Consider the following 23,836-nt stretch of genomic DNA (forward strand, 5'->3'; position numbering starts at 1 on the left):
CTTTCAAAGCTTTTTCTATTTCTTGCCTTAAACTGTCTGTATCTTTATGGAATTCACAGAAGAGAGTTGGATCCTATCCCCTCTTGTTGCGCATCTGCAGAGGGGGTTTGAATTGATGATTCTCTGTTGATAAAACTTCAAAATGAGTTTTTGTCAAAGGAGTCCATTGTTTCTCCCTGTTTTCTTTTTGACTTCCTTGCGATGACTGATTTGATTGATGGTGGCGCGCGCGTCCTCCGCTGGCGGACTTCGTTCTCTATAACCATATGTCTTATAGGGTTGACCCTTGCCTTTCTTGTTTCGTCTATCATGCTGGTTATAATTGTACTGACGGCTATCATCGCTGGTCAGTTGTTTGTCGGTTCTTGCAATTGTTTTTGCTGCTTCGATGAAGGTATCCCAGTCTTTGGGACCTCCATCTCTTCCTTTAACTCTTTTAATCAGGTCATCGCATTTTACAGCCCTCATAAAGTGTGCGCGCATCATATTCTCCCCTACATCCTCGATTTCTAGGCACTCTTTGTTGTATCTGGTGATGAAGTCTTCAACGCTTTCATGGACTTTCCTCCAGATGTTCAGACAATCTGCTGGGTCCCTTGTGTGCCTGCGTTGTTGGGAGAAATGTGCGAGAAACTTCTGTCAAAAATCCATCCAGGATTTGATTCTTCCTTCGGGTAAACTATCAAACCAGACGCGCGTCGCGCCGACAAAGGTTTGTGCAAAAAAATGACACCAAGTGGGTAATGTCCAACCACCTACTAACCCCGCGCCGTTGAAGACTTGTAGGTGGTCATCAGGATCTGTTAAGCCATTGTACTTGCCCACATTGTGTGGCAGTTTTGTCTTGTCGATGTCAGCTGTTGCAATTTCTTTGATGAACTTCGACTTTTCAGCTATGCCTTGTGGACGATAGCTTAACGAATAATCATGTTCCGCATTTGGATTGTATCCTGCGCGCTTTTGGGGTTTATATGCCTCATGGTTTGGTGGTAACCTGCTAAATACCATGCTTTCTCTCTTATACGTCGTGTCATCATCTTCATTGTAGCTATCCCATTCATCGTTTATGCTGCGCCGGCCTAGACGGCTGTGTGCTGATTTCTTCTGCTGGTGAGTGTGTTGCACATAACTGCTTTCAGTTTCACCATAAGTATCGCGCGTGTCGTGCACACTTTGCTTTCTTATGTTGGGTGTTTTCTCAGGTTGCTGGTTCCGCGCGTGTGTCTGTTGAGGGATATGGGTGCTTGGAGGCTTTTGTAGTGGAGTAACAAAAGCGGATTGATTAGCTTGCGCTTGGAGCAATGTTTGTTGTGTGCTTAATTGCGCATAGACAAGATTCAGAGACGCTGTTTGCTTGGCATACCATGAGGCCAAAGTTTCTCCTTCAGGTAGCCCTAAGAGTGCCGAGAAGTTCAACTGTACTTGCGCCGATGGTGCTGAAGGGCCAGCCCCATGGTTTGGTGTTGGAGTTTCTGGGGTTGTTTGGTTAACTACTCCAGGTGGTGTTTGGGAATTAGCTCCGTTTGTGGTTTGGTTGATAACTCTGGAAGTGCTTCCAAAGATATTAGGTATCTCGTTATTCACTTGTCCTTCTCTGACGGTCCCGTTCCCTTGGTGCCTTTGGACGTGAGCAGTGTCCGTAAGCAACTCAAAGGAAGAGTATTCTCCGTCCTCATGAGGAGAATGGTTTGGTTCAGTCATTTAGAGAGTGTTTTTGAAGGAAAAGGAGATGAAAATGGTTTGCAAAAGATGCGGTGGGCGCCAATGATGAAACACTGGTTAACACATAGGTTAACTAGCTGGGTCGTCTCTTGAGTGGGTTCAATCTCGTTCTTCGCTCGCCAAAAACTGAGATCCTGCAAAACAGCAACACCGTTAGCTCGTTAAGAGGGGAATATGGGGGTTTCCCTCTTAACCAGGCTCCGGCATGAGAATAAGTACTGTCCTGAGGAGAAAAGAGTGTGTGTGTTATAGGTGAAAATGTAGGGAGAACCGAGTGAATAACCTGAATGATGAAGGGTCCTATTTGTAGTCGGAGGGTGAAGGAGGGAGGAGTGACCTTGTCAGCTGCTATCGGGCGCCAGCTGTCCGACCAAGGAGAATATCCTCTTGGTCTCCTCTGCTATAGTCAGGATAGTGGTCCACGTGGCGCGCCGTCATTTGTCCACGTAGGAGAATTCGTACCGCAGCTGTCGGTCTGCCCCCAGGTGGTGTCGCAAGTCTACATGGCGTCCGATTAGTGATGACACGTGTCGTCCTTTTTGTCCGGAAGAGCATCTTCGGTGCCACCTTGACGTCTTCCAGAAGCTTCTGGATTTGCTTACTGATGTAGGCGCCATCTAGGACGAGGAAAGTGGTGTGGTCCCTGTCATGTGTGCATGAAATTGGGGCCATACCTCTTCAACCTCACAAATGAACATTAAACGGATCATCTTGAAACATGAACACAACATGATTTTAAGTGTGTCTGAGTTAGAGGTTCCTTCTTTTCACATGAATAAATTTATAGGTCGTTTTCACGTTCACCTATTCAACCCACTAACCCGACATTATTGACATATACTTAAAAAGAAAATGTACGATCTACAACAATAACAATTAAAAAAAACACATACACAGTTAACAAAAGAAAAAAAAACACCAAAATATTAACTTGCAACTCAAATTTTGTGTACATTGCACAGATTACATACGCAAGATAAATATTTACACCCAAAAAATCCCTATAGTTTAGTCCCCACAATACCACTCATTTAAGAAACATAATAAAAAATGAAATGAATAAACCCCCAACAACATATTACAAGAACAGAAAATGCTCTAAAATAAAAACAACAATATTAGAAGTTATGGCTACCAGAAATATGTGTTTGGCTTACCTAATTATCAGTTTAAGTTCATCGATTCATCTTTGAATAATTTCAAACTAAGATTATTGTAACGTTCTCGTGAGTATTGTCTTGAGGCCTTCCTCCAATCGGTCCCTGCTTTCATCATCGATGTGAATTCCTTCAAACTTATTTTTCCATCCTACAGAAATTAAGAAACCATTGAAATTATTTTATTTTTCCATCCTACAAAATAAAAAAAAGGTGATGAAATACGCGAAAATTATAAGACTAGACAAACCTTATGAGTATCAACATCATGAATAATGGCAGAAATAACTTCTTCATTGTTGGGTTCAAGTTCATCAGATAAGGCTTTTCTTAACTCTTCAGTCTCAACATATCCACTTTTATTTTGATCAAGTGAACGGAAATTGCAACAAATTCTCCATAGTTTAAGTATCCGTCTTTGTCAACATCTCCCTGTAGAAACATATATTATTAACCTCTTCAACCCACAAAAGAGGAGTAAATTACAAAAATCGTCATTTACGTTGACATCAGATTGCAAATCATGTCTTTTATCTTCAAAAAGTACAAAAAACGTACTCGATGTTTGCAACCCCTAACACGTTATGTCCTTTAACCCTAACTTAGTTAGTTTTCATGGTTAAATCTCATCAAATAGATCCCATATGAGGGAAAATTAGTCTTTTACCCATTAATAATTAATTTAAAGTATTTAATAAACAAACAGAATAGATTTTAAAAATTATATATAGACACAAAATCTAATTAGTGTCTCTCCTATTCTTCAAATCCCTCTTATCTCCTCTCTTTCAACCACACCACCACCACCGCACCACCATCACCACTGCACCGCCATCACCACTGCACCTCAACCACCACCATAAACACCCCCACCCGCTGCCATCCCCGACCCCAACACATATATTCAGATCTGAACATATTCAGATCTATAACTGAACATATTCAACCCAAATGGCCATACTTTATTCCTTGAAGAACGATATGGGTTCGTAGCATCCTCAAAACCGCACCAGATCTGAATGTTGCCATCATCAACTACTTCACGTTGGTCACGATGCTGATGGCTCTTGAGCTCGTATCAATCTGAACCCGAATGTTCTCCATCCAAAGGTTATATTCGGGGGAATACACGGTACAAGTTAGCAATCAGTCAATCACCAGTATGCCTAAGGAGGTGTATGATAAAGAGTGGGATATAATGCAACAAGATCCTTGCAGAAAGGTTTAATTTTTTGTTTTTTGATTTAAATTTATTTGGATTAATTGTGGGTTTTATTAAATTTTGGATTTTGGGGATTTGTTTTGTAATGTGCGATGATAATATTGTTAGTTGATTGAAATTTTGAGCTTGGGGACTGTGTTGATGTTTGAGTTGTGGGATAAATGCTTCTAAAGTTCAGTTGTTGTGTTGGGAAGGTTTATTATGTTAAGATTATAATTTGTAAATTGTCAATTGCTTGCTTGTATCATTATTTATGATCTGTAAATGGTTGGGCTGGTGATGGTTGTAGTAATGGTGGTGGTAGAGGGGGGAGAGAGAGAGAGATGGTAGGTGGGGTGGGTGAGTTTTATTTATTTTAATGTTTAGGGTAAAATGACTAAAATACCCTCATGTGGGGTTTACTTGGTCAGATTTAATCATGAAATCTAACTGAGTTATAGCTAAAGGACACAATGTGCAAGGGTTTGCAAACATCGAGTATGTTTTTTGTACTTTTTGAAGATAAAGGACATGATTTGTAATCTGGTGTAACATAAAGGAAGATTTTTGTAATCTACTCCACAAAAGAGTCTACATTATATAAAAGCGCCTTTTATAAGATTAAACATTATTAGTTTATCACAATATTTTCTGACATAAAGATTCTAGTGGTCACGTTTTCGGCTCATTTAGTTTTCTCGCAAACGTGTTGATTTGAAAAAAAAAGTTAAAACGAGAAAGGGTTATGTATTATCCTAAATTGCTTCATTTGAATTTTTTATTAATTATCATGGTAAATTGGTATTATAGCTTAGTGGTATCTTGGGAGTGGGATAAGGCTTATGACCATTAGGTCATGGGTTCGATTCCCATAAAGGAGGTTTTTCTCAGATTTATTGGGTTTCCTCCTGAATTGGTGTATAGGCATTATTGCCTAGTGGAGATGGGTATGATCGGGTGGTTCTGCTGGTGGCATGATGATACTCCAGTGGTCCGTCAGTGATCCAAATTTTCCGTTAAAAAAAAAACTATAAATATGCCATTTTGTGAGCATCAAACAACTTTAGCCCCTCAACTTTAATAATGACATGTTTAGCCTCTTAACTAAAACAACTTTAGCCCCTCAATTTTAAGTATAAACAGCTTTAGCCCCTCAACTTTAATAATGACACAGTGTAGCTCCTTAACTAAAACACACGTGGGTTCTTCCCAATTTCATAATGGGCTTCATCAAGTACTTTAGAATATAGATGGACCTTTTAGACAAGGCCCAAAAGTCTAACCCACAGGCCACACCCATCAAACACCACTCAAATCCTACTCGTAAAAAACATATAATAAAGCAGGCGTAGAGAGTGTAGGTTAAAACATTAAAGATTATTACGATTAATCTATAATTGTAATGTAATATTATCCTAATCGTATTCAACATATTATGTATGTCATGAGTCAAAATCCGTCTTCACAACTATTTTAAGATATTCAAAGAATAATGCATAAGTAATGTATATAAAGATGCAATGAATGTGAAGTTGGTTCAAGAATTGTTAACCGTCTTACTTAACACTAGCTTATTAGAAAATCGAAAATGTATTTTCATGTCGAAATTTGGCCGTTTCACTGTGGCGAGACCAGGAATAGTTTTTCTTAATTCTTTTATTATTATTATTATTATTATTATTATTATTATTATTATTATTATTATTATTATTATTATTATTATTATTATTATTATTATTATTATTAGTTTGCAGAAATCATCGTTGTTATTTGACAGGAATGCTCTACCCGATATCCGTTGATCAACAACTGAAACCCTCATGTGAGGGTACTCGCTTCAAACAATAGAAGCACTTTTAGATTATATACTACCTTTTAATTTTAATATATATATTTCTTTTTTAGATGTTTATTTAAATTTTAGAGTGAATTGCAAGTTTTGTCCTTTATCTTTAGGCCATTTTGCAAGTTTTGTCCTTTATGTTTAAATTTGACGAGTTTTGTCCTTTATGTTTAAAAATCAAGCACGTTTTACCCTTTGGGCCTTAAAAATCAAGCACGTTTTGTCCTTTATGTATAAAAATCAAGCACGTTTTGTCCTTTATGTTTAAAAAATCAAGCACGTTTTGTCCTTAAAAATCAAGCACGTTTTGCCCCAAAGGGTAAAACGTGCTTGATTTTCAAACATAAAGGACAAAACTCGTCAAATTTAAACATAAAGGACAAAACTTGCAAAATGGCCTAAAGATAAAGGACAAAACTTGCAATTCACTCTAAATTTTATCAATATCATGCAAAGGAAAAAAGGTTAACCATGTTACTTAAGATTCGGCAAATATGGCTAACTTGTAACCAAGTTCCATTTTTTCATTGATGATGCAAAAATATGGTTATTTACTAGCAAAAGAAGCACACACAGGTTTGCATTTCACTATTAGAAAAGAAATAAAAGTTGAATTTGGCATTTCGACGAACCAGGTGGTGTGTTGTTTGTAATCGACTGTCACAAAATAATAGAAATAAGGTCGAATCGAGCATCCAATAGCAAGGTGGTGTTAGCATAATTGGATTCCCTTTTTAAGAAATTGGAATTCAAAGTGTGATGTTGGGACTTCATATGACATGGTTAAAAAGTCAGGTACATGAAGAATGGTTAAAAAGAAAAAGAAAAAAGTTTTGCAAAATATAAGATTGTTCAACGAAACTTTAATAAAACATCAATGTTACCTCCAACTTTAGTTCATAGTAACATTGGCTTAGCTCATAATCTCTAATTTTATCGATGAGCTAGAAGCTTTGATCGTATTCAGTTCATATTCAACTTAAGTTAACTTGTGACTCGGTTGCAACTTGTCTCAAAGAGCAGCTTACGAACAATGTCAAAACTATATAGAATTTAAATTACACAACATCAAACCATCAACATACACTTAAAAATTAGCAATTAATTACAATATCATCACTATTCAAAAAATAATAATAATAATAAAGTATATCCACCGTGTCTTACGTACAAATAGTCCTTTAGGACGCTTATTTAAAACAATCGATGGACGACGTACGTCCTTGTAAAAGAACTCGACAATTGGGCATTGGCACAAACACCGTCATGTTATGTATAAAACTTATATTATACATGTGGAGTTGGGACATGGTGCGACACGTGGAGTATGGGGAACTCAAGACTAAAAGCCAATTTCAAAGGGGTATGGTGGGGCGTGGCTGGGGTGGCGTGGAAAAAAAAAAGCCAATTTCAAATGGCTAGTGCTCTTGGCCAATGAGGTTCTGCCATGTCATGTTGGTAGCCCCGCCCAACGCCCGGGCTGAATCCCCCGCCCAAGGGGCCATACCCAAACCCAAGCCCACCCGAGGTGGTGACGTGGGCGTTTGTACCCAACCCACGCCCCAACCCCAATCCCAACCCCAACCCCCGCCCCATACCTCATAATCTAAGGAAAAAAGTCTGAAGCAACTTTAGCAAGCGTGGGGGAGACTGACGACGCATCGAGATGATTACCTCTTTTGATCACAGATGTTGGTGACACCTCCTCTTCTTCAAATGCTTATTATGTAACTTACTTGTTTCCTGGAAACCTAGAATGGAGAAGACCAAAGGTGCAATCTTCTCTTTCTAGAATGGAGAAGACCAAGGGGCTGTTTGGTAGCCTCTTAATGGTCATTAAGAGACTACCTCTTAATGGAACCATTAAGAATTTTACCAATGAGAAGGTAGAAGAATGTGACATGTGATGATTTACCATTCAGAGGTTACCTCTTAACCATTCAGACTTGAGGTTACCTCTTATTCATTCAGAGGTTTTAAACCATTAAGAGGTAGCATCTGAATGGTCATTAAGAGACTACCAAACAGCCTCCAAAGGTGCAATCTTCTCTTTTTTTTTTACTTGAATTATTCAATAAGGTAATATGAAATCTTTGCCCTTTGAACTCCGCAAGGTCACTGCCCCGAACCTCGACAAGGGGTGTTTTCCCTTGGACTCTCATGGCACGAGGGGCAGGCCGGCTCAAAAAGTTTTAATTTTTTCTAAGCCCAAAGCGGATAGCAAAATTAGGGCCCTTTTTATAAACGAAAAAATTTGCTATGAATCTATTATTCATATATCATCTTTGTATACGCATAATTATAGATCATAAACCTCAATGTTAACAATTTCAAAGCCAAAATTACCAAAATATAATATATTTTCTTAGAACTTGAGGCCCTAGGAAAATGGAGGCCTAAAACTCTTGCTTTATTACACTCCCCCTTGAGCCGGCCCTGACGAGGGGTTTAGTCCCATTGAACCCCGTAGGTTCCTAGATGCTAGAAATTACAATAAGACCATGTGTAATGGTCTTACACATTTTGTATCCTACACCAAAATATTGTTTTAATGGTGTATTAAACGTTGAAAATGTAAGATCATGTGCAAGATTGTTTTTATTGTGTAAGATGCACAACTATTTTATAAGATAGGTTCATTAAATGATTAGAGTTCATTAATTTGAATAGCAAAAATATATAATAGATTCATTAAATGATTTGTTCAAATTACCTTTGTATCCTTTATTCCTTTTATTCTTAGTTTTTGATTCTTCTCATTTGAACTCTCTATTATATATAGATATATATATATATATGTGTGTGTGTGTGTAAGAGAGAGAGAGAGAGAGAGAGAGAGAAACCACACACATCACCCCGCTATACACATAACGCCCCATAGTGGATGGAGCCCCAAAGACCACCCGTAGTAGGGGGTTTTTAGCGTTTTTCCCAAAAAAAAGCACAAACACGCCCCTAACCCGCCCCCCTTGGAAGTTTTTTTTTTTTTTCAAATTTTTGGTCCCAGGCGTTCTTAAATCCATGCCTTCAATTTTTTTGGCCAATAACCACACACCTTCCCAATCTTTGGCCAATAGCCTTTTTTGTATGGTTTTTATTTTTATTTTTTATTCAATTCTATTATAATATAATATAATGCCCACAAGATTTCAAGCCCCACTACACCCTTTTAACATAATGCCCAACAATGTCCCATTACTGACTGGACTGCCACATAGCGCAAAACGCCCAAGGTTCGGGGCATTATTTGTGTCTTCAACTACACATGGTCTAAAGAGCGACTACACATGGCCTAATCTCAAACAAACGTGCAATCAACACCTTCTTATATATAACGACATGGCCTAATCTCAAACAATCGTGCAATCAACACCTTATATATAACGACGACATTTATAATCATTTCATTTTGAACTGAAGTAAATAATACTAAAATCACCGGTAATAATCTATTTCATCTCTATAACAGTGTTAGTTTTCATATACATTCTATGACAACATACAACTTTTTATTTATTTTTTCGGTCTTTTTATTTCTTAGAAATATAATATTCGTTAAAAGCTCAAATGTTCGATTATAAAAACTTCAAACAACAGAAACATTTTATTTAATTTTGTATTAGTGTAATGCAAGAAAAAGAATCTGCGATTATAGTTTTGTAACCATACTTCTTAATATTAGGCAAATATGATTTGGTAACCATGATTCCATCTTTTTCTATTGATGATGCAAATGTGTTTCTTTGCTAGAAAAAGAAGCATTGTAATCAACTATAAGGGGAGGCGGGACGGTCCGTGATGGACCTCCCATCACGCGTGGAAAGATAACGTACACCGCCGCCATTCCTTCTATCACTCGTTGAAAAAAGTAACTCATTAAAACCATAACGCGTGAAAAGATTGTTTGATAAAAAGTGCAATTCAGATTGTTTTGTCGTTTAGTAATTGAATTAATAACAAGTTTGATGAAAAGTGCAATTCAAGTCCCACAACTTTTGTTAGCTATTTTTAAATAGCTTTCCTTTAATTGCAATTCAGGTCCCTCATCTTTATATAAATTTTAATTGCCCATCTCGACGAACCGTTAAGTCGGTTGTAATTCAACAAAAGCGTGAGATTTGCGAAAGGTGGGGTTGGGAGATGCCACCCGTTTAGTTTTTTTTTTTTTTTCCAATGTTTAGTTGTTTTTTTTATTTTGCTATGTAATTTATTTTTTAATTTTAATGAAATTTATAATTTAGTGTTTTATTGTTAATTTCTAATTTTAAAATAAAAATTAAAAAAAATTGGAAGTGATGGAATTCTATCACTAGTGACCACCCCCACTACATTTCTATCACTAGTGATAGAATAGTGGGTGATGACATGGCATGAGTTGATTGGATATTGGGAGTGATAGAATTTCATCACTCACAAACATCCAATCAAGTTCCGCCATGTCATCAACTATTATTCTATCACTCACATCATTTTTTAGTGGCAATGGTCATCACTCACCACCACACCCAACAATTTCCCCCCAGCCAACAATTATACTCACAAAATAAAACCTTCACGCGTTAAAAAATAACGGAATTTGAATATATGCATGCAGAGTCGGCCCAATGGGCTTGTGGATCTAGGCAAAGGCCTAGGGCTCCAAATTTTAAGGGCCTCAAGATTTTGGATTATGGGCCTCTTTCTTCAATAATATTAGCTTCCAAGCCTAAGTGCCTAAGTATTGAATATGGGCCTCCGTTTTTAACTTAGTCCAAGCGCTGAGATATCTGGGGCTGCTATCCTACGTTGTATGTTATTGTCAGACATGTCAGGCACACACACAAGATGGAAGATCGATCCCTCATCCCTATCTATTTTCTCTGATTTGTTCACACAACAACTCGCTTCTAGACTCGTAATCGATGGAATCACACCTCCTTCGTGGCTTTTGAGCCCTAATTCCAACTCTCACTCTTCATATCTCAATGGTAAGCATCCAAATTTACGAGTTTAAGTAGGCGGTTAAACTAGGAGATTAAAGTAGTAGTTATCGTGTTACAAAATTAGGTTATTATTGCACGTTTCCCCTTTTATAGTTACATAAGGTTTTTGACAATTTTGACATTGATTTTGTTGTTTTTTTCATCAATGGAAACAATTAAAGTATGTGATTATCTTTATCTTGTCAAGTGTGAACCAATTTTATCATTACAAGTGTTTGTGTCACTTGGCATTTAGTATGGAAACTAGGGCTACAACCGAACGAACATGAACAAGACCTTGTTCATGTTCGTTTGTTAAGAAATATATGGTATAGGTTTATACATGTGTCTTTTACTTTATCAATGTTTGCCTTAAAATTTGAAATCTCTGATTGAGGTATTGTCTTTGTTATTGTGTTTGAGATTGTGACTTTGCTTGTGGAATTGCAATTGATTATTGATACCGTGATTGCAAGTTAAGATTGGGTTGTGTTTGGAAGGCAGAGAACATGTTCAGACTTTCAGAGAAGAGAAGAGAATAGTGAAAAGTGGCTATTGCACAGGTAATAATTCAGATTTCGGTTCCTATTTTATATTTCTTAGAAACTCTCATTGCTATTTATTATTAGTTAGGCTATATCTAATTGATATTTGCTACAAAATTGGGGATTGTTGTGTTAGAAATTGTGATAATAGTTAGAAACTGTGATAAGAGATTTGCTAGATTTCAATTGCTATTTGATATTTGTTAGAAACCATGATAGTAGTTAGGCTATTTGATATGTTAAATCGAATCCAAACTTTTGAATCTGGTTATGTAAAAAGTCAAAAAAATGACTTTAAAAAAAAATTAACTACGCCAATTATAAACTTTTTAGTTTATAATTGCCCATCCCAAGCCCGGATAAAGGAGGAGGGTTTTGTTACTAAATATGTTGAAAATAATAATTTTGCAAAAGGGCCTCCACTTCGTAGTTCGATTAGGGCCTCCGCAAACGTAGAAACGGCACTGTATGCATGTTATCACGTGTTGGGTTTGTAGGTGACGTGGAAGTTTTGTGTTTTTCACGCGTGATAAATGGCTATCACGGTGGATTAACTTGCCACCCCGCCTCCCCAAAGAAAACAAATAAAAATTGAATTTGGCATGTCATTGAACTAGTGGTGTGTTTGTTTGTAATTTTATCGAATAGGTGCAGAAACAAAATTCTCTAATTAAGCATCAAATTGAAAAGTGGTGTTAGCATTATATTCAATAATTGTATTCCCTTTTAGGCAACTGTAACTCAAAGTGTGATGTTGGGACTTCATACGACGTGGATTAAGATATCAATACTTCTGACTCGTGTTGAAATACTGAGGAACGAAGAAAGTATATTGTAGGATTTGAACCTTTCACATCTTGGATAAAAAAGGATACACATTAGTATTATACCATCACACTATGTCCTATGAGAAACGGTTTGAAGGGTTCTTGATTTATGCTTCGCTATAGCGTGCTACACTCTTATCATCTTATCCATTGTAGTGTTAAGTTTTACATACGTTATACAAGGATGTATTTTTATGGTATAGTTATTATCGATTGATTTATTAGATCGATCATATCCATTAAAAACACATAACATTTATTATTCAATTTAAGGGATAACATCCAAATGTTATATAGCCTTGGACGAGAAACCCAATCACCCCAATATGACTAATTCATCAATAACTAAGGTATAGCTCCATGAATAGTTTCTATATCAAACTAACGGTCTCCAGACCAACAAACCACATAACATTTATTATTCACCCCGACTTAGAACACATTAGCAATATGGGATATAGAATGTGTCTCGATATTAACTCAGGGCGCCCACGTCCCACTCTAATGCTCCATGATGACCACTATCGAAGTGACTTGACAGATACATGATATTTCTTCGCAGTTACGCCATAAATAACAGTAACTCCACACCACCCCAACAATAAGTGTATATACTCATTATTCTCGTTCAAAAAATGTTAACCGTCTTACTCTAACACTTGCTTATTAACAAATCAAATATTTTTTTCTCACGTCAAAATTTGGTCATTTCAATGCGGCGAGACCAGCAATGGTGTTTTTTTTTTTTTTGAAGAAATCATTGTTATTTGGCGTGAGTGCTCAACAATTCGAAACCCTGATGTGACGGTTTTACGTTTCAACGAATATAAAAACTTCAAACAATAAAGCAATTTTCGATTCTGTATATTTTAACGTATTTCTTTTATAGAAGTTTATATAAATGTAAATCAACATAATGCAAAGATTAAAAAAAGAAAAAGAAAAAGAAAACTAAAATATGGCTTTGTGGCCAAGCTTTCATTTTGTCTATTGATGATGCAAAAATATGTTTGTTTACGAGAAAAAGAAGCATACACACACGTTTGTAATAAACTATTAGAAATTAGAAAAGAAATAAAAATGGAATTTGCATTTCAACGAACCAGGTGGTGTGTTCTTTGTAGAAAAGGTGGTGTTAGCATAATATTCAATGAATGGATTCCCTTTTAAGAAATTGGAGCTCAAAGTGTGATATTGGAACTTCACATGACGTGGATCATAACCAAATTTCAGCAGCCTTTCTATTAGAGGTAAGGCTATCTACATTTTACTCTCCGGGACTTTAGATTTGTTATTGGTGAGATTTACTGAATATGATAATGATGATAATAATCTCTAATTCGGGCCAGAAGCTTAGATCGTATTCGGTTCATATTTAACTTGAGTTAACTTGTGACTTGGTTACTTGCCTAGTTTTGTGATAGTTTTTGTTGATTTGGTTTGTTTTTATTGTTCACACAAGTCTCAAATTATCGTGTCCTTTTTTTCAAACACGCACACGACACGATATAAATGAAAATTACCTGTTAATACCTGTTAACACGAACAAAAACACGAGCACGACATGCTATCTGAGAGTTACAGAGGGAGTTTAGGGTTTTATTTTTTTTTGAATTGAATGAGGAATGAAAATAGAAAGGAATTAAGGAACCCACACGCACATGGCTGATGAATTTTATTTAATTTAATTTCTTATCGTGTACTAACGAGTATTAACAGATAAACATGTATTTAACCTGTTTATACACGAAAATTAACAGGTAATCTCGTGTCTACCTGTTTGGTACATGATACCTGTTAAGGCCATACACGATACCTGTTAACTTCATGTAAGTTCGTGTCGTGTATTCGTGTAAAATTGCCAGCCCTACACTACATCAAACTATCATTATACACTAGAAGTTAGTATATAAATTTACTAGCCTAAGACCCCGCGAGCTTCGCGGGTGGCTAAACACCAACTAAACACATAAAATAATTTAAACGTAGAAGAGTTAAAGTGTGATTTGTTAAGCCTAATATTTTGAGACAGTTGAGCACATCCCAAGAGTACGTCTACATAATGTTCGTTACAAATTAAGTTTTTGTCAACTAAACCTTCATTATGTTTTCATGATCTCTTCTTTAACTCCACTATCGCATTCACCCTCTGACATTATCAATTCCAATCAGGACGACTTAGAATTTAAAGCTCTATAGCTAGATTATTAAAAAGAGTTAATTATTGTTTTTGTCCTTGTGGTTTGTCAAAAATCACTATTTCAGTCCATTAGTTTGAAAATTGCGATTTCAGTCCTTGTGGTTTCACTTTCGTAACCATTTCAGTCCACCTCGTAACCATTTCAGTCCCTGTACTTACAGAATAAATGGATTGAAATGGTTACGAAAATGAAACCACAGGGACTGAAATGGTCACGAAATGGTCACGAAAGTGAAACCACACGGATTGATGGGTTAACACAAACATATAATATATACTGGAAATGAGATAAACTTTGTAATGAAATAACTTTTCAATATAAACGTATAAAAATATGATTTTTATCACTTAGGTAAATATGTTTTGATTAATTGAGATGTTATTGTACAAATGATTTTATAGCAAATTTTAGAACCCGGATAGATTTCGTTTTTTCATTTATTTTTTTATAACTTTGGTTATTTGATATATATTTTCTTAAATAAAGCATTTTAACCAGTTTTGACCTGAACATATATTGAGCAGAATACATATTGACATGATTTGGTTTTTAGAACCCGTTTTGACTGACCCGAACCAAATTGGGATTGTTTAAAATCGGTCCATTATGACCAAAACCTATTTTGAGTTTAATCGTTTTTGACCTAAGTCATATTGGACTTGTCTAACATCAAAGAGTTAGTATACATAGACAAATGCATAAATGCTTAACAAAGCCCCTGTATCCATAAAACCCCAAACTTTAAAACCCACATATTTTTTTCCACAAAACGTTTTGAAGAATAACAGTTGTAAGAACAAAATTTCAAACAATATCCCCAAAAGAGTAAATAAGCTTATTTATTAAAACACTAACCCATAAGTAACCGATGCTGCTACTCTGCATAAATCCTTGAACAAAACAACAGCTATGCAACTCCGACTTGCACAACCACACCAAACTCTAATCATAAACCGATAATCTAAAGGTGCAAAATAATAGTGATAAAAAAACTTGCAAACTATAATCATGATATTGAAAACCACACTTCAACAGTTGAAGTAAAAAAGCAAACCTTAAATGAGGCAGGGGAGATAAGACCATACCCCAAAACTGCAGTTAAATTCAATCTTTAAACTAAATTGCCGACTTCTTCATTAAAGTTGTGACTTGTGATCTTTTCTTACTTGTTTTCCTTGCCTCAAATCCATAATCCAAGCTGAGTTCATGAATAACGGCAAAAATTCACCCAGTTTAATGTAATCCAAACGTATATTTAAAGTCCATTAAGAATTGAAACTTAAATGATTACTTTGGTTTGTGGTCCAAGTTCACGTTCAGTTAAATATGTAGATCTTTCCACTAATCAATTCTCATTAGTCATCATTCCATCCATTCTTTAAACATAATTTGTCATTGTCATTTGAATACTTCAACAATCCATTTGCTTTTTTTTTTTATTAGTAAACTGCAACCCCAAAGTAATATTTAGTTTTAATCCCACATAGGTGTAAGAAAGAAATACTGAAGGTTCAAGTAAAAAAGAAAACTTAAACTGAGGCAGAGAAGATAAAAAAGCCCAAAACTAAAAGCTCTTATACGGTGCGTTTTCTATCTTATTAGAAGAACTGATGACTATCGCACCAAGATGACCCATTCCTGATTTTATAACCTTTTTAGAGTCGATGAACTCTTTTAAAAGACTGTAAGCCACCACTCCTGCACACTTGGTTTTAAAATGTGTGTAGCGATCAGATGTGTTTTGATCCAAAAACCTGATGCATAATGCGCAATGCGCGAAGCGCACGCATCACGTATGCGATGTGTTCTTTACTTAAAAATACTTAAAAAATATGTATAGCTCACATTTTAACTTGTGAACCTTTAAACACTAAAATATAATATATTCTCATCATCTATAGTCAGAAATATTCAATAAAAGATGTAATTGCATCATGCTCCAGAATAGACGACATCATGTGATGTGTACATCTTGGACTCGCAACCTCATGAGCGCATCATATGATGTGCGCATTATGTGCTCCTGATGCACACATTTTAAACCAAGCCTGCACATAGTAATGGTGCAGCCTGCTCGGAGGATAATTTTTATGGTATGTTTAGCATATATTTGCATATTTTCACCTTTTGGTTTAACAATAAATATCTGAAATGAATCGATGAAGTGTAGCCTTTGGATATGTTTTTTACTTACCTTTGATCCATAGCCGAAAAGAAGCATCCTTGTGAAAAGCTTCTATCTTTATAGACGACATTGTAATTTGTAAGTGATCACCATGGTTTCAACAAATACCACAATTCCAATTTTTACGCAAAATGTAACACTGAAATGGAAAAAGGAATCGGTTTACCAACTTAGTCTTTAAAGGCAAACAAACAATAGATTAAATAAAATAAAAGCACAATTGCAACTTACACAACCAAATTTCCTCTAAAATGAAAAAACCATAAGATCATGTTACCTGCAAATTCAAAATTTCATATGCCACTTCTGATACATGAATATATGACGTTAAATAAACAAAGAATCAATCATGCCAGCCATACCAAATATAACTTAATTATTGTACCCCAACTCCTTTATAATCAAAATCTCGCATCGTTTCTCCATGTTTGCACCTTAAGAAGCGACTCCAACCAATCCAAATCATGAGTGTCATCACCATCTTCAATAACAATTGCTTCCCAGGTCCTGTACCTTATCAACATGTCCAATTAGACATCATACATGTTTAAAACAATACACTTTCTCACCATACTGGCTTAAGTATAATATAACCTTATCAACGAATGAGACGATATTAATTTAATATTTAACCTGATGATAACCAGGAGGCAATCTTCGTATAGTCGGAAACATATGGCATCCTTCAACATGGGTCAATGGACAAATGCACATAACATCAATTGAACTCTACTTATTCGGGAAATATCTCGAACACTTGGTGTGCAACCTTAGAGCCATTCTTTGTTCCTCGTGTTGTTGATCTCATTCACAACCCTAGACAGATGTGCATTAACAATAACACGTGAGAACTTGAGGAAGTAAAAGTAGAAGGAAAACTTGAACATATTACCTACGTCCCTCAAAATCAACAAATGTATTTGTTCATAATTGGAGAAAGTTATGCAGGTAATCATCACATGTTTTATCAAAAAAGATGGCAAGAAAGTAGATTACGATGGCCAACCAAAACAATAAAAGGGTTTCATAGAATGGTCCAAAAAGCACATTATACAATCATTATACATCAAAACCCAATATATATGTATATATATTTATATATATATATATTGGAAAAAGTGAGAAAATTCAATACAAAAATCTCAGAACAGTGTCAAAAGTATCCACACAAAATCCTTAAGATGGTGATAAATTTGAAGGCTTAATAAAGCTTACGAAACAGATTTGAGCCCTAAATGATCTTGTTTTCATTCTGCTCTTCATGTCACCAAAGTTTCACATAAAAAAATAAAGGATACAAATTTTCAATTCCAGTTAGGCATTTCATCAAACAAATGACACAATGGTGAAGATAGAATCAAAGTTTCAGGAACCTGTTCAAATGAAAAAAGAAGACGCAATGATGAAGATGATGTAGCGATGAAGATAGAATCGAAGGCTGCACTCGTGATCCCTCTTGCCATGGCACTGTTTTTTTCAAGCAAAAACGATCCGCAAGTTATCAGACATGGATAAAAACCCATCATACACAAATTTTAATTTAAATATCTGAAATTGGAATTATACATAGTTTTGAATCGTTTCCTTACCCAACCATGAACTCCACGTGTCTCTTTCAATCAGTATGTAATACCTGAATACATAACCGCAGCCAAACCTGAAATAAGGTAACATTCGATTTGTTAGGATAGCACAATTATGGTTTAGATACTGTTAATCATGTGTTTACCCCATTGTAGTGATTCCTTCAATTCCCTGTGCTTTTGACCTGAAAACATTTAAATGCATAAAAGTCCAGACCTTAGATGTTATTTTAAGTCAGATGATTAAGATGTTTATAAATGTAATTCACTCATTTGAAAGAGACAAAGATCAAATCGTTGAAACCAAACACAATCAACATAATTATTTGTGTCAAATTCAATAATTATAATCCCAAAAACACGACCTTTTTAACGTTTTTTACTTTGTAATCAAGCTAACGTAATCATAACATGTTTACATTAATCCTGATCTAGGTTATTTTACAGTAGCTTTATTTCTATAGAGAGACCAGTCACATACCTTATTGAACTAACAGAAAAGCTAAGATCCCCAATATGCATTCACACCTTGTAAACCCCAAGCATGTGTTCTGTTTTCATACACAATTAATCGGCATGGAATTAACTGGATTAAACCATCACCCCTTCTAACGAACATGAAATCCCTCATAAATAAATCTTGCTGCTTTGCAGCCTTCTTAGCAAACAACTAACATACAAACACTTGTTTTGAAATCCAGAACAACCATATCCAAATTCCAATTAACACAAAAATAAATCATAGCAGTGAATATTGAAATAAAATAATTGAAACCTGGTATGAAATTCACAAACAAACACAAATGTGTTCATTAAACCTGTTAAAACCCTAAAATCATTAAATCCCCAATCGAAAAATGCAATTATAACATTGAAATTGTAATGCACGTAATCCAAACGCACCTGAATAGAAAGCCTATTCCAAACAAAATATCTGAAAACCCTAAATTCGAATTAGACGTGACGAAGTGTGAACGAAAGGGATCAAAAATCTGGAGCAGATTTTTAAAAGTAGAATAAGTGATTGATGGAAGAAACCTAGCCATTGGGAGACAAATCTGGCCATTTGAAAACCACCGATAAATACAACCACTACCTTAGAAGCATCCCCGCCGCTGACAACTAAGGAAATCCTATCACCACCGTTGGTTTGAAATAACAAATTTAGAATGAAAATGATTGTAGATGATTGCGTAACATTCAGAGGTTTGGTATTCTTGGAAGAAGATTGGAGAGGAGTTGAAGAGATGATTTTGAAACGGTTGTGATATTAATTAGGTTAAGAAAGAACAGAGGAAAAGAAGAGAAGCGTATGTAGACAATGGTTTTGGCGGACAATTGAAAAATTGGGGAAACAATAGAAAGCCACATGTCAACTGATGGGTTAAGCTAATGACAAGTGGCAAAAAATTATTTTGCTTTATTAGAAGTAGTAGATTCAATGAGTCAATGAGCGAACTACCTTGATTTGAACTTGGCCATGTTGACAATGAGATTATTACAAACGGCTTACAAGCAAGTTAGTTTAAATAGCTTTTGTGGCTTTTTTTTTTAAATTAGGGACGTGAACAGATTGTCATACTATTGCTTTTCGTTTTAATATTGATTATTTCTCTTAACCATTATCAGATTTTTTATTAAAATTATGCCGTTAAAAACAATCACATTGTAATCATTTTATTTAATGTAAATATATAGTTTATTATAACTATTTTTTTAATACAACGCTTTAATAACTGTTAATAATAATCCTAAGGGTTGCAATTAACGAATCTATCGTATGAAATACATTAATCATTTAGCTGTATACCGTTGTGGATCGTAGGGATGAGATTGATACAGTATCAGTACTCGTACTGAAAATACTAGTATCAAATCGGTACCAGATGAATACCGTATTGATTAATATGGTACGGTACGGTTTTCAGTACCGATATTTCGGTACGGTACCCACTTTGGTACCACTTTGTGTTTCTATCTTTTGAACACTTGTACAAATACCAAATAGGTAAAGTTGGTTTGAGTAACAATAGAGTATGGATACCGAATAAGTAAAATTGATACCAGTACCATAATAAGAAAATATATATGTATTCAAACAAAAAACTCCAGAAATTCTATATAAAACTTGGATCCAGTACCATTTTTTACCTCTACTCGCCGAAGGTACCGAATACCGAAATCAATAAAACTTAGTATGATACATGTACCGAATTTTCAAAATCGATACGGGTATCAATACAAGTATGATACGGGTACGGATGTTTGGGGAAAAATAAATCTTACCCTGGTGCACCGACCGTAAAAAAAAAATACGTGTTCCAAGTCTTATTCGGATCAAAATATGTGATGTGTGAAGGTTTTTGTCATTAAAAATACTTAATTATTTATAAAGCTTGTATCAATGAGCAAATAAAGAGTGTTGAAAATTAAGGATTTGGGTGTTATGTAAAATAGGTAATTATTTACATTATAATCGTTATCTACTAATGTTTGTTTGCTCTTAATCTACGTTGACTGTTTTATGGAGACCTTGACTGTAACTTATACGCTGGTACATATTCATGAGCTTATATAAAAATATAAAAAGCATGTGAAATAAGGATAGGGTTCAAGAGTGAACCATAGTGTTTTTGTGAACAAAATGAACAAATCTTGTTCATTGATTTAGGAGATCTTGAGATTTAATATTAGTGGCAGTTTTGTAATTCTTATATGTTACAGTTTTTTTAATTAAATGATGCAAGGGCTAATTAGTAAAATTTCCATTATTTTCAACTTCAAATCCTAGGAAAGATGGTTATTCCATATCTTGAAAACTTGTAATCTCTGGTTCAATGCTAATATCAATTATCTTAGATCAAATCATTGATCAAAGAAAAAACCCTCGTCTCGTTCTCTCTCGAAGATCAAAAACGACAACCTATTGTTTTTCTTCCGGCGAATCATTCAACATCATCATCTTTCACGCAGATTACATCTTAACTCTACATATCAAGGTACAACCATATAGTGAATTTCGGTTTTTTACAATTCTCTATTTCATCCGATTGTCAATATTTCTGGGTTTTTCTCTGTTTTTTGCATGTAAAAAGCTAATATTTTAATTGAATTTTCATATAAAAAGCTTTATTTGTTTAGCGAGGTTTGTTTAAGATGCTTGATTTAACTTTGATTTGTTGTTTTTTGTGGTAGTTTTATTCTGATTTTGACCATTTTGTTCTTTAATTTAGGTTTCATCTAATTGAACAAGAGGTCTGTGTTTTAAAACCTATGTTGTTGTTTAAGTGTACTTTACGGAAACACATGTGTATTGACTGTCATATACTTCAGAATTGACGTTATATAGATGTATTGTACATAAGTGTATTTTACGGATACACATGTGTATTTTACATGTCTTGTAAACAAGTGTACTTTACGGATACACATGTGTATTAACTGTCATATACTTCACAATTTTCGTTATATAGATGTCTTATACATAAGTGTACTTTATCTAGAAACGTGTATAATGATATATACAGCTACTGATACAATATACCGTATTATTTGTGTGTAGAAAGATGTGGTGGTAAAGTACCTGAAGCGTGTGGGACATCCTCGTTTCTATGAGATTGAAGTTGTCTAGCATGTACATTTGGATATTAGTTGGGCGACTGTAGGAAATTATGTTGATTGCGGTGTATATGTGATGCGCTACATGGAAACCTGGATGGGATCGTTGAAGGGCGCCGGGACGCTCGATTCCCAACTGATGAGTCCAAAACGAAAACCGAAATAACACAACTTAGGAAGAAGTTTGTGAACTATTTGGTTTGTTGTTTACACTTACGATTTGCCTTTCTAATTGTTTTGGTGGAAATCGTTTATGGTAGGTTTGGGATGCTTTATTCGGATATTTAATGTAGTATGATTACGACCATTATTTTGGTGGTTAAATTTATAGATTGTGTTATTTTCAGTTGCTGCCTATAACTTGAATACAACTTATCATATTTTATGACGGGTTTGGATGTTTCTCTTTTGTGAACTTGTGTGGATGATGAAAGCACATTTTATACATATGTGTATTGCAAGAATAATACATAAGTGTGATGTCCAGAACAAAAAAAAAAGAAAAAAAAAGGACAATTTAGAATGGGTACATACGTGTAACATATAATGTACTACCAAAGTTACAATTTATCTCATATAATGCCATGTTTGGATGGTCCACTTTTATGAAGTTCTGTTTGTGATGAAATTAATACATTACATATATGTATTAAAAAATAATATACATTGAATGTCGAGAACAATAAATTGGTAAACTTTAAAGTTACATAACTAGTTAAGGTTTATGAAAATAAAATACCTTTCAAGTTTATTATTGTCACAAATTCTGAATTCAAAATTTTGATTATGCGTTACTTTAATTGAGTTGCAAGAAAGTAGGAAGCAGTTACATAAAAAATGGAAAACTGATCCGGTTAAATTAAACTCAAATTTGGATTATAATTAAATAATAAATCAAATTTAAATTACTAATTACAATCCTACCCTTATGATCTTAAAACTAAATCAAGGGTCAAGATATGTCTATAAAGGGAGGTCCTGTGAAATAAATATAAAAAAAAATCTACTAAAGGATGAGATAATTGGGCAAAGAGGTGACATACTGACATGGGTTAAACATTGGGCTTAACCCAGGTTTCTTTCTTTCATCTGATTTGGGCTCAGAAACATTATTCGCCTAAACATTAGGCTTAAGCACGTCATTGTCATATTAATTCATTGTTATTATTTAACGTCGTCAAGTTTAAACAAAAGATCCTTCCAAACTGATTAACCAAACTTTTATGCCCTCAAACCAACAAAGCTATACAAAAAGTTGGTGGCAAAATGAGATATGAGGTTTAACTTGTCCACTTAACTTGAATTCTTTCATTGGGCCTGTTGTAATGAACTCGCCTGGTCTTAGCGGGACCGAGCCTTCAATAGGGAGGTGCGATGAGTCGATGTAGATAATATGCCGTTAAAAAAAAAAACCTTGAATTCTTTCAATGTTTTCATAGTTTCTGACATTTTGTTAGCATTTTGGGTGTAGCATTCCTTTTGATTAGATGACAAAATTGGTAAGATTATTTGTCTAGACCTAGGGATGTATGGGTCCTATATTCGTCAACTATCGTGTATACTCATTAGTTTGTTAAGAAAAATCATTTGAGATATTCAAGTTTATTATTTTTCCTTACGGTTCTAGTTTTTATGTAATTTAATGCTTTTAATAAGTACAACAAATTAACATATGATAAATCACATACATATCATTATCACCATCAAATGTTTGAAATATATAAAAGATTAAGATTTCATAATTGTATACGCCCAAAGAGATAAGTTAATTTCTCATAGCATACAGAGTAAAAATAATATCATCAAATACATGTCCCAAATAATTTTTTTAATATAAGGTAGCTACAAGAATACATGATCATTAGACGAAAGTTAAAGGAAAATAACAAAACATTGAACTTTTGGGTGTATGGCTTGGGGTATCAATCCAAACAACATGCTCGAGCCCACAACTTTTTTTTTTAACAAAACCCGTCGCTAATGCTTTAGTTCG

At 34.8% G+C, this 23,836-nt stretch overlaps 1 protein-coding gene and 1 long non-coding RNA gene across 28 annotated transcripts; one reads left to right on the forward strand and one right to left on the reverse strand.

Moving 5' to 3' along the window:
* The first annotated feature begins 10,657 nt into the window (after positions 1 to 10,657).
* LOC110880120 lies at positions 10,658 to 22,189 on the forward strand. 18 transcript variants are annotated; one of them, XR_004868213.1, is made up of 5 exons: positions 10,658 to 10,890; positions 11,308 to 11,447; positions 13,381 to 13,506; positions 21,085 to 21,224; positions 21,788 to 22,189. XR_004868213.1 is itself a non-coding variant. In XM_035978012.1 (4 exons), exons 1-4 carry the CDS (start codon positions 10,713 to 10,715, stop codon positions 21,854 to 21,856), a joined length of 474 nt encoding a protein of 157 aa, XP_035833905.1. In that variant the 5' UTR covers positions 10,658 to 10,712; the 3' UTR covers positions 21,857 to 22,189. The 18 variants fall into 18 exon arrangements, 7 of the variants coding, with proteins under 7 accessions (XP_035833905.1, XP_021984381.1, XP_021984380.1 ...); XR_004868216.1 differs by having other exon boundaries at positions 13,386 to 13,506; XR_004868217.1 differs by having other exon boundaries at positions 11,366 to 11,447; positions 13,363 to 13,506.
* On the reverse strand, positions 14,972 to 19,679 carry LOC110880121. 10 transcript variants are annotated; one of them, XR_004868226.1, is made up of 11 exons: positions 19,322 to 19,679; positions 19,001 to 19,217; positions 18,707 to 18,776; positions 18,372 to 18,410; positions 18,232 to 18,299; positions 18,016 to 18,109; positions 17,276 to 17,458; positions 17,005 to 17,149; positions 16,874 to 16,919; positions 16,652 to 16,781; positions 14,972 to 15,655 (listed from the first exon to the last, which is right to left on the reverse strand). It is a non-coding gene; the product is annotated as an uncharacterized LOC110880121 (long non-coding RNA). The 10 variants fall into 10 exon arrangements; XR_004868224.1 differs by adding an exon at positions 15,749 to 15,904 and having other exon boundaries at positions 19,129 to 19,679; XR_004868222.1 differs by adding an exon at positions 17,858 to 17,894 and having other exon boundaries at positions 19,129 to 19,677.
* Positions 22,190 to 23,836: the final 1,647 nt, after the last annotated feature.

Source organism: Helianthus annuus, chromosome 9 (assembly GCF_002127325.2).
Source record: "Helianthus annuus cultivar XRQ/B chromosome 9, HanXRQr2.0-SUNRISE, whole genome shotgun sequence".
Classification (NCBI taxonomy): Eukaryota; Viridiplantae; Streptophyta; class Magnoliopsida; order Asterales; family Asteraceae; genus Helianthus; species Helianthus annuus.

Coding starts and splice junctions, on each gene's coding strand:
- LOC110880120 (XM_035978012.1), top strand. CDS start 10,713: ATGTTATTGTCAGACATGTCAGGCACACACACAAGATGGAAGATCGAT. Junction 10,891..11,360: donor TCACTCTTCATATCTCAATG/GTAAGCATCCAA, acceptor CGTGATTGCAAG/TTAAGATTGGGTTGTGTTTG. Junction 11,448..21,084: donor GAAAAGTGGCTATTGCACAG/GTAATAATTCAG, acceptor CAATTATCTTAG/ATCAAATCATTGATCAAAGA.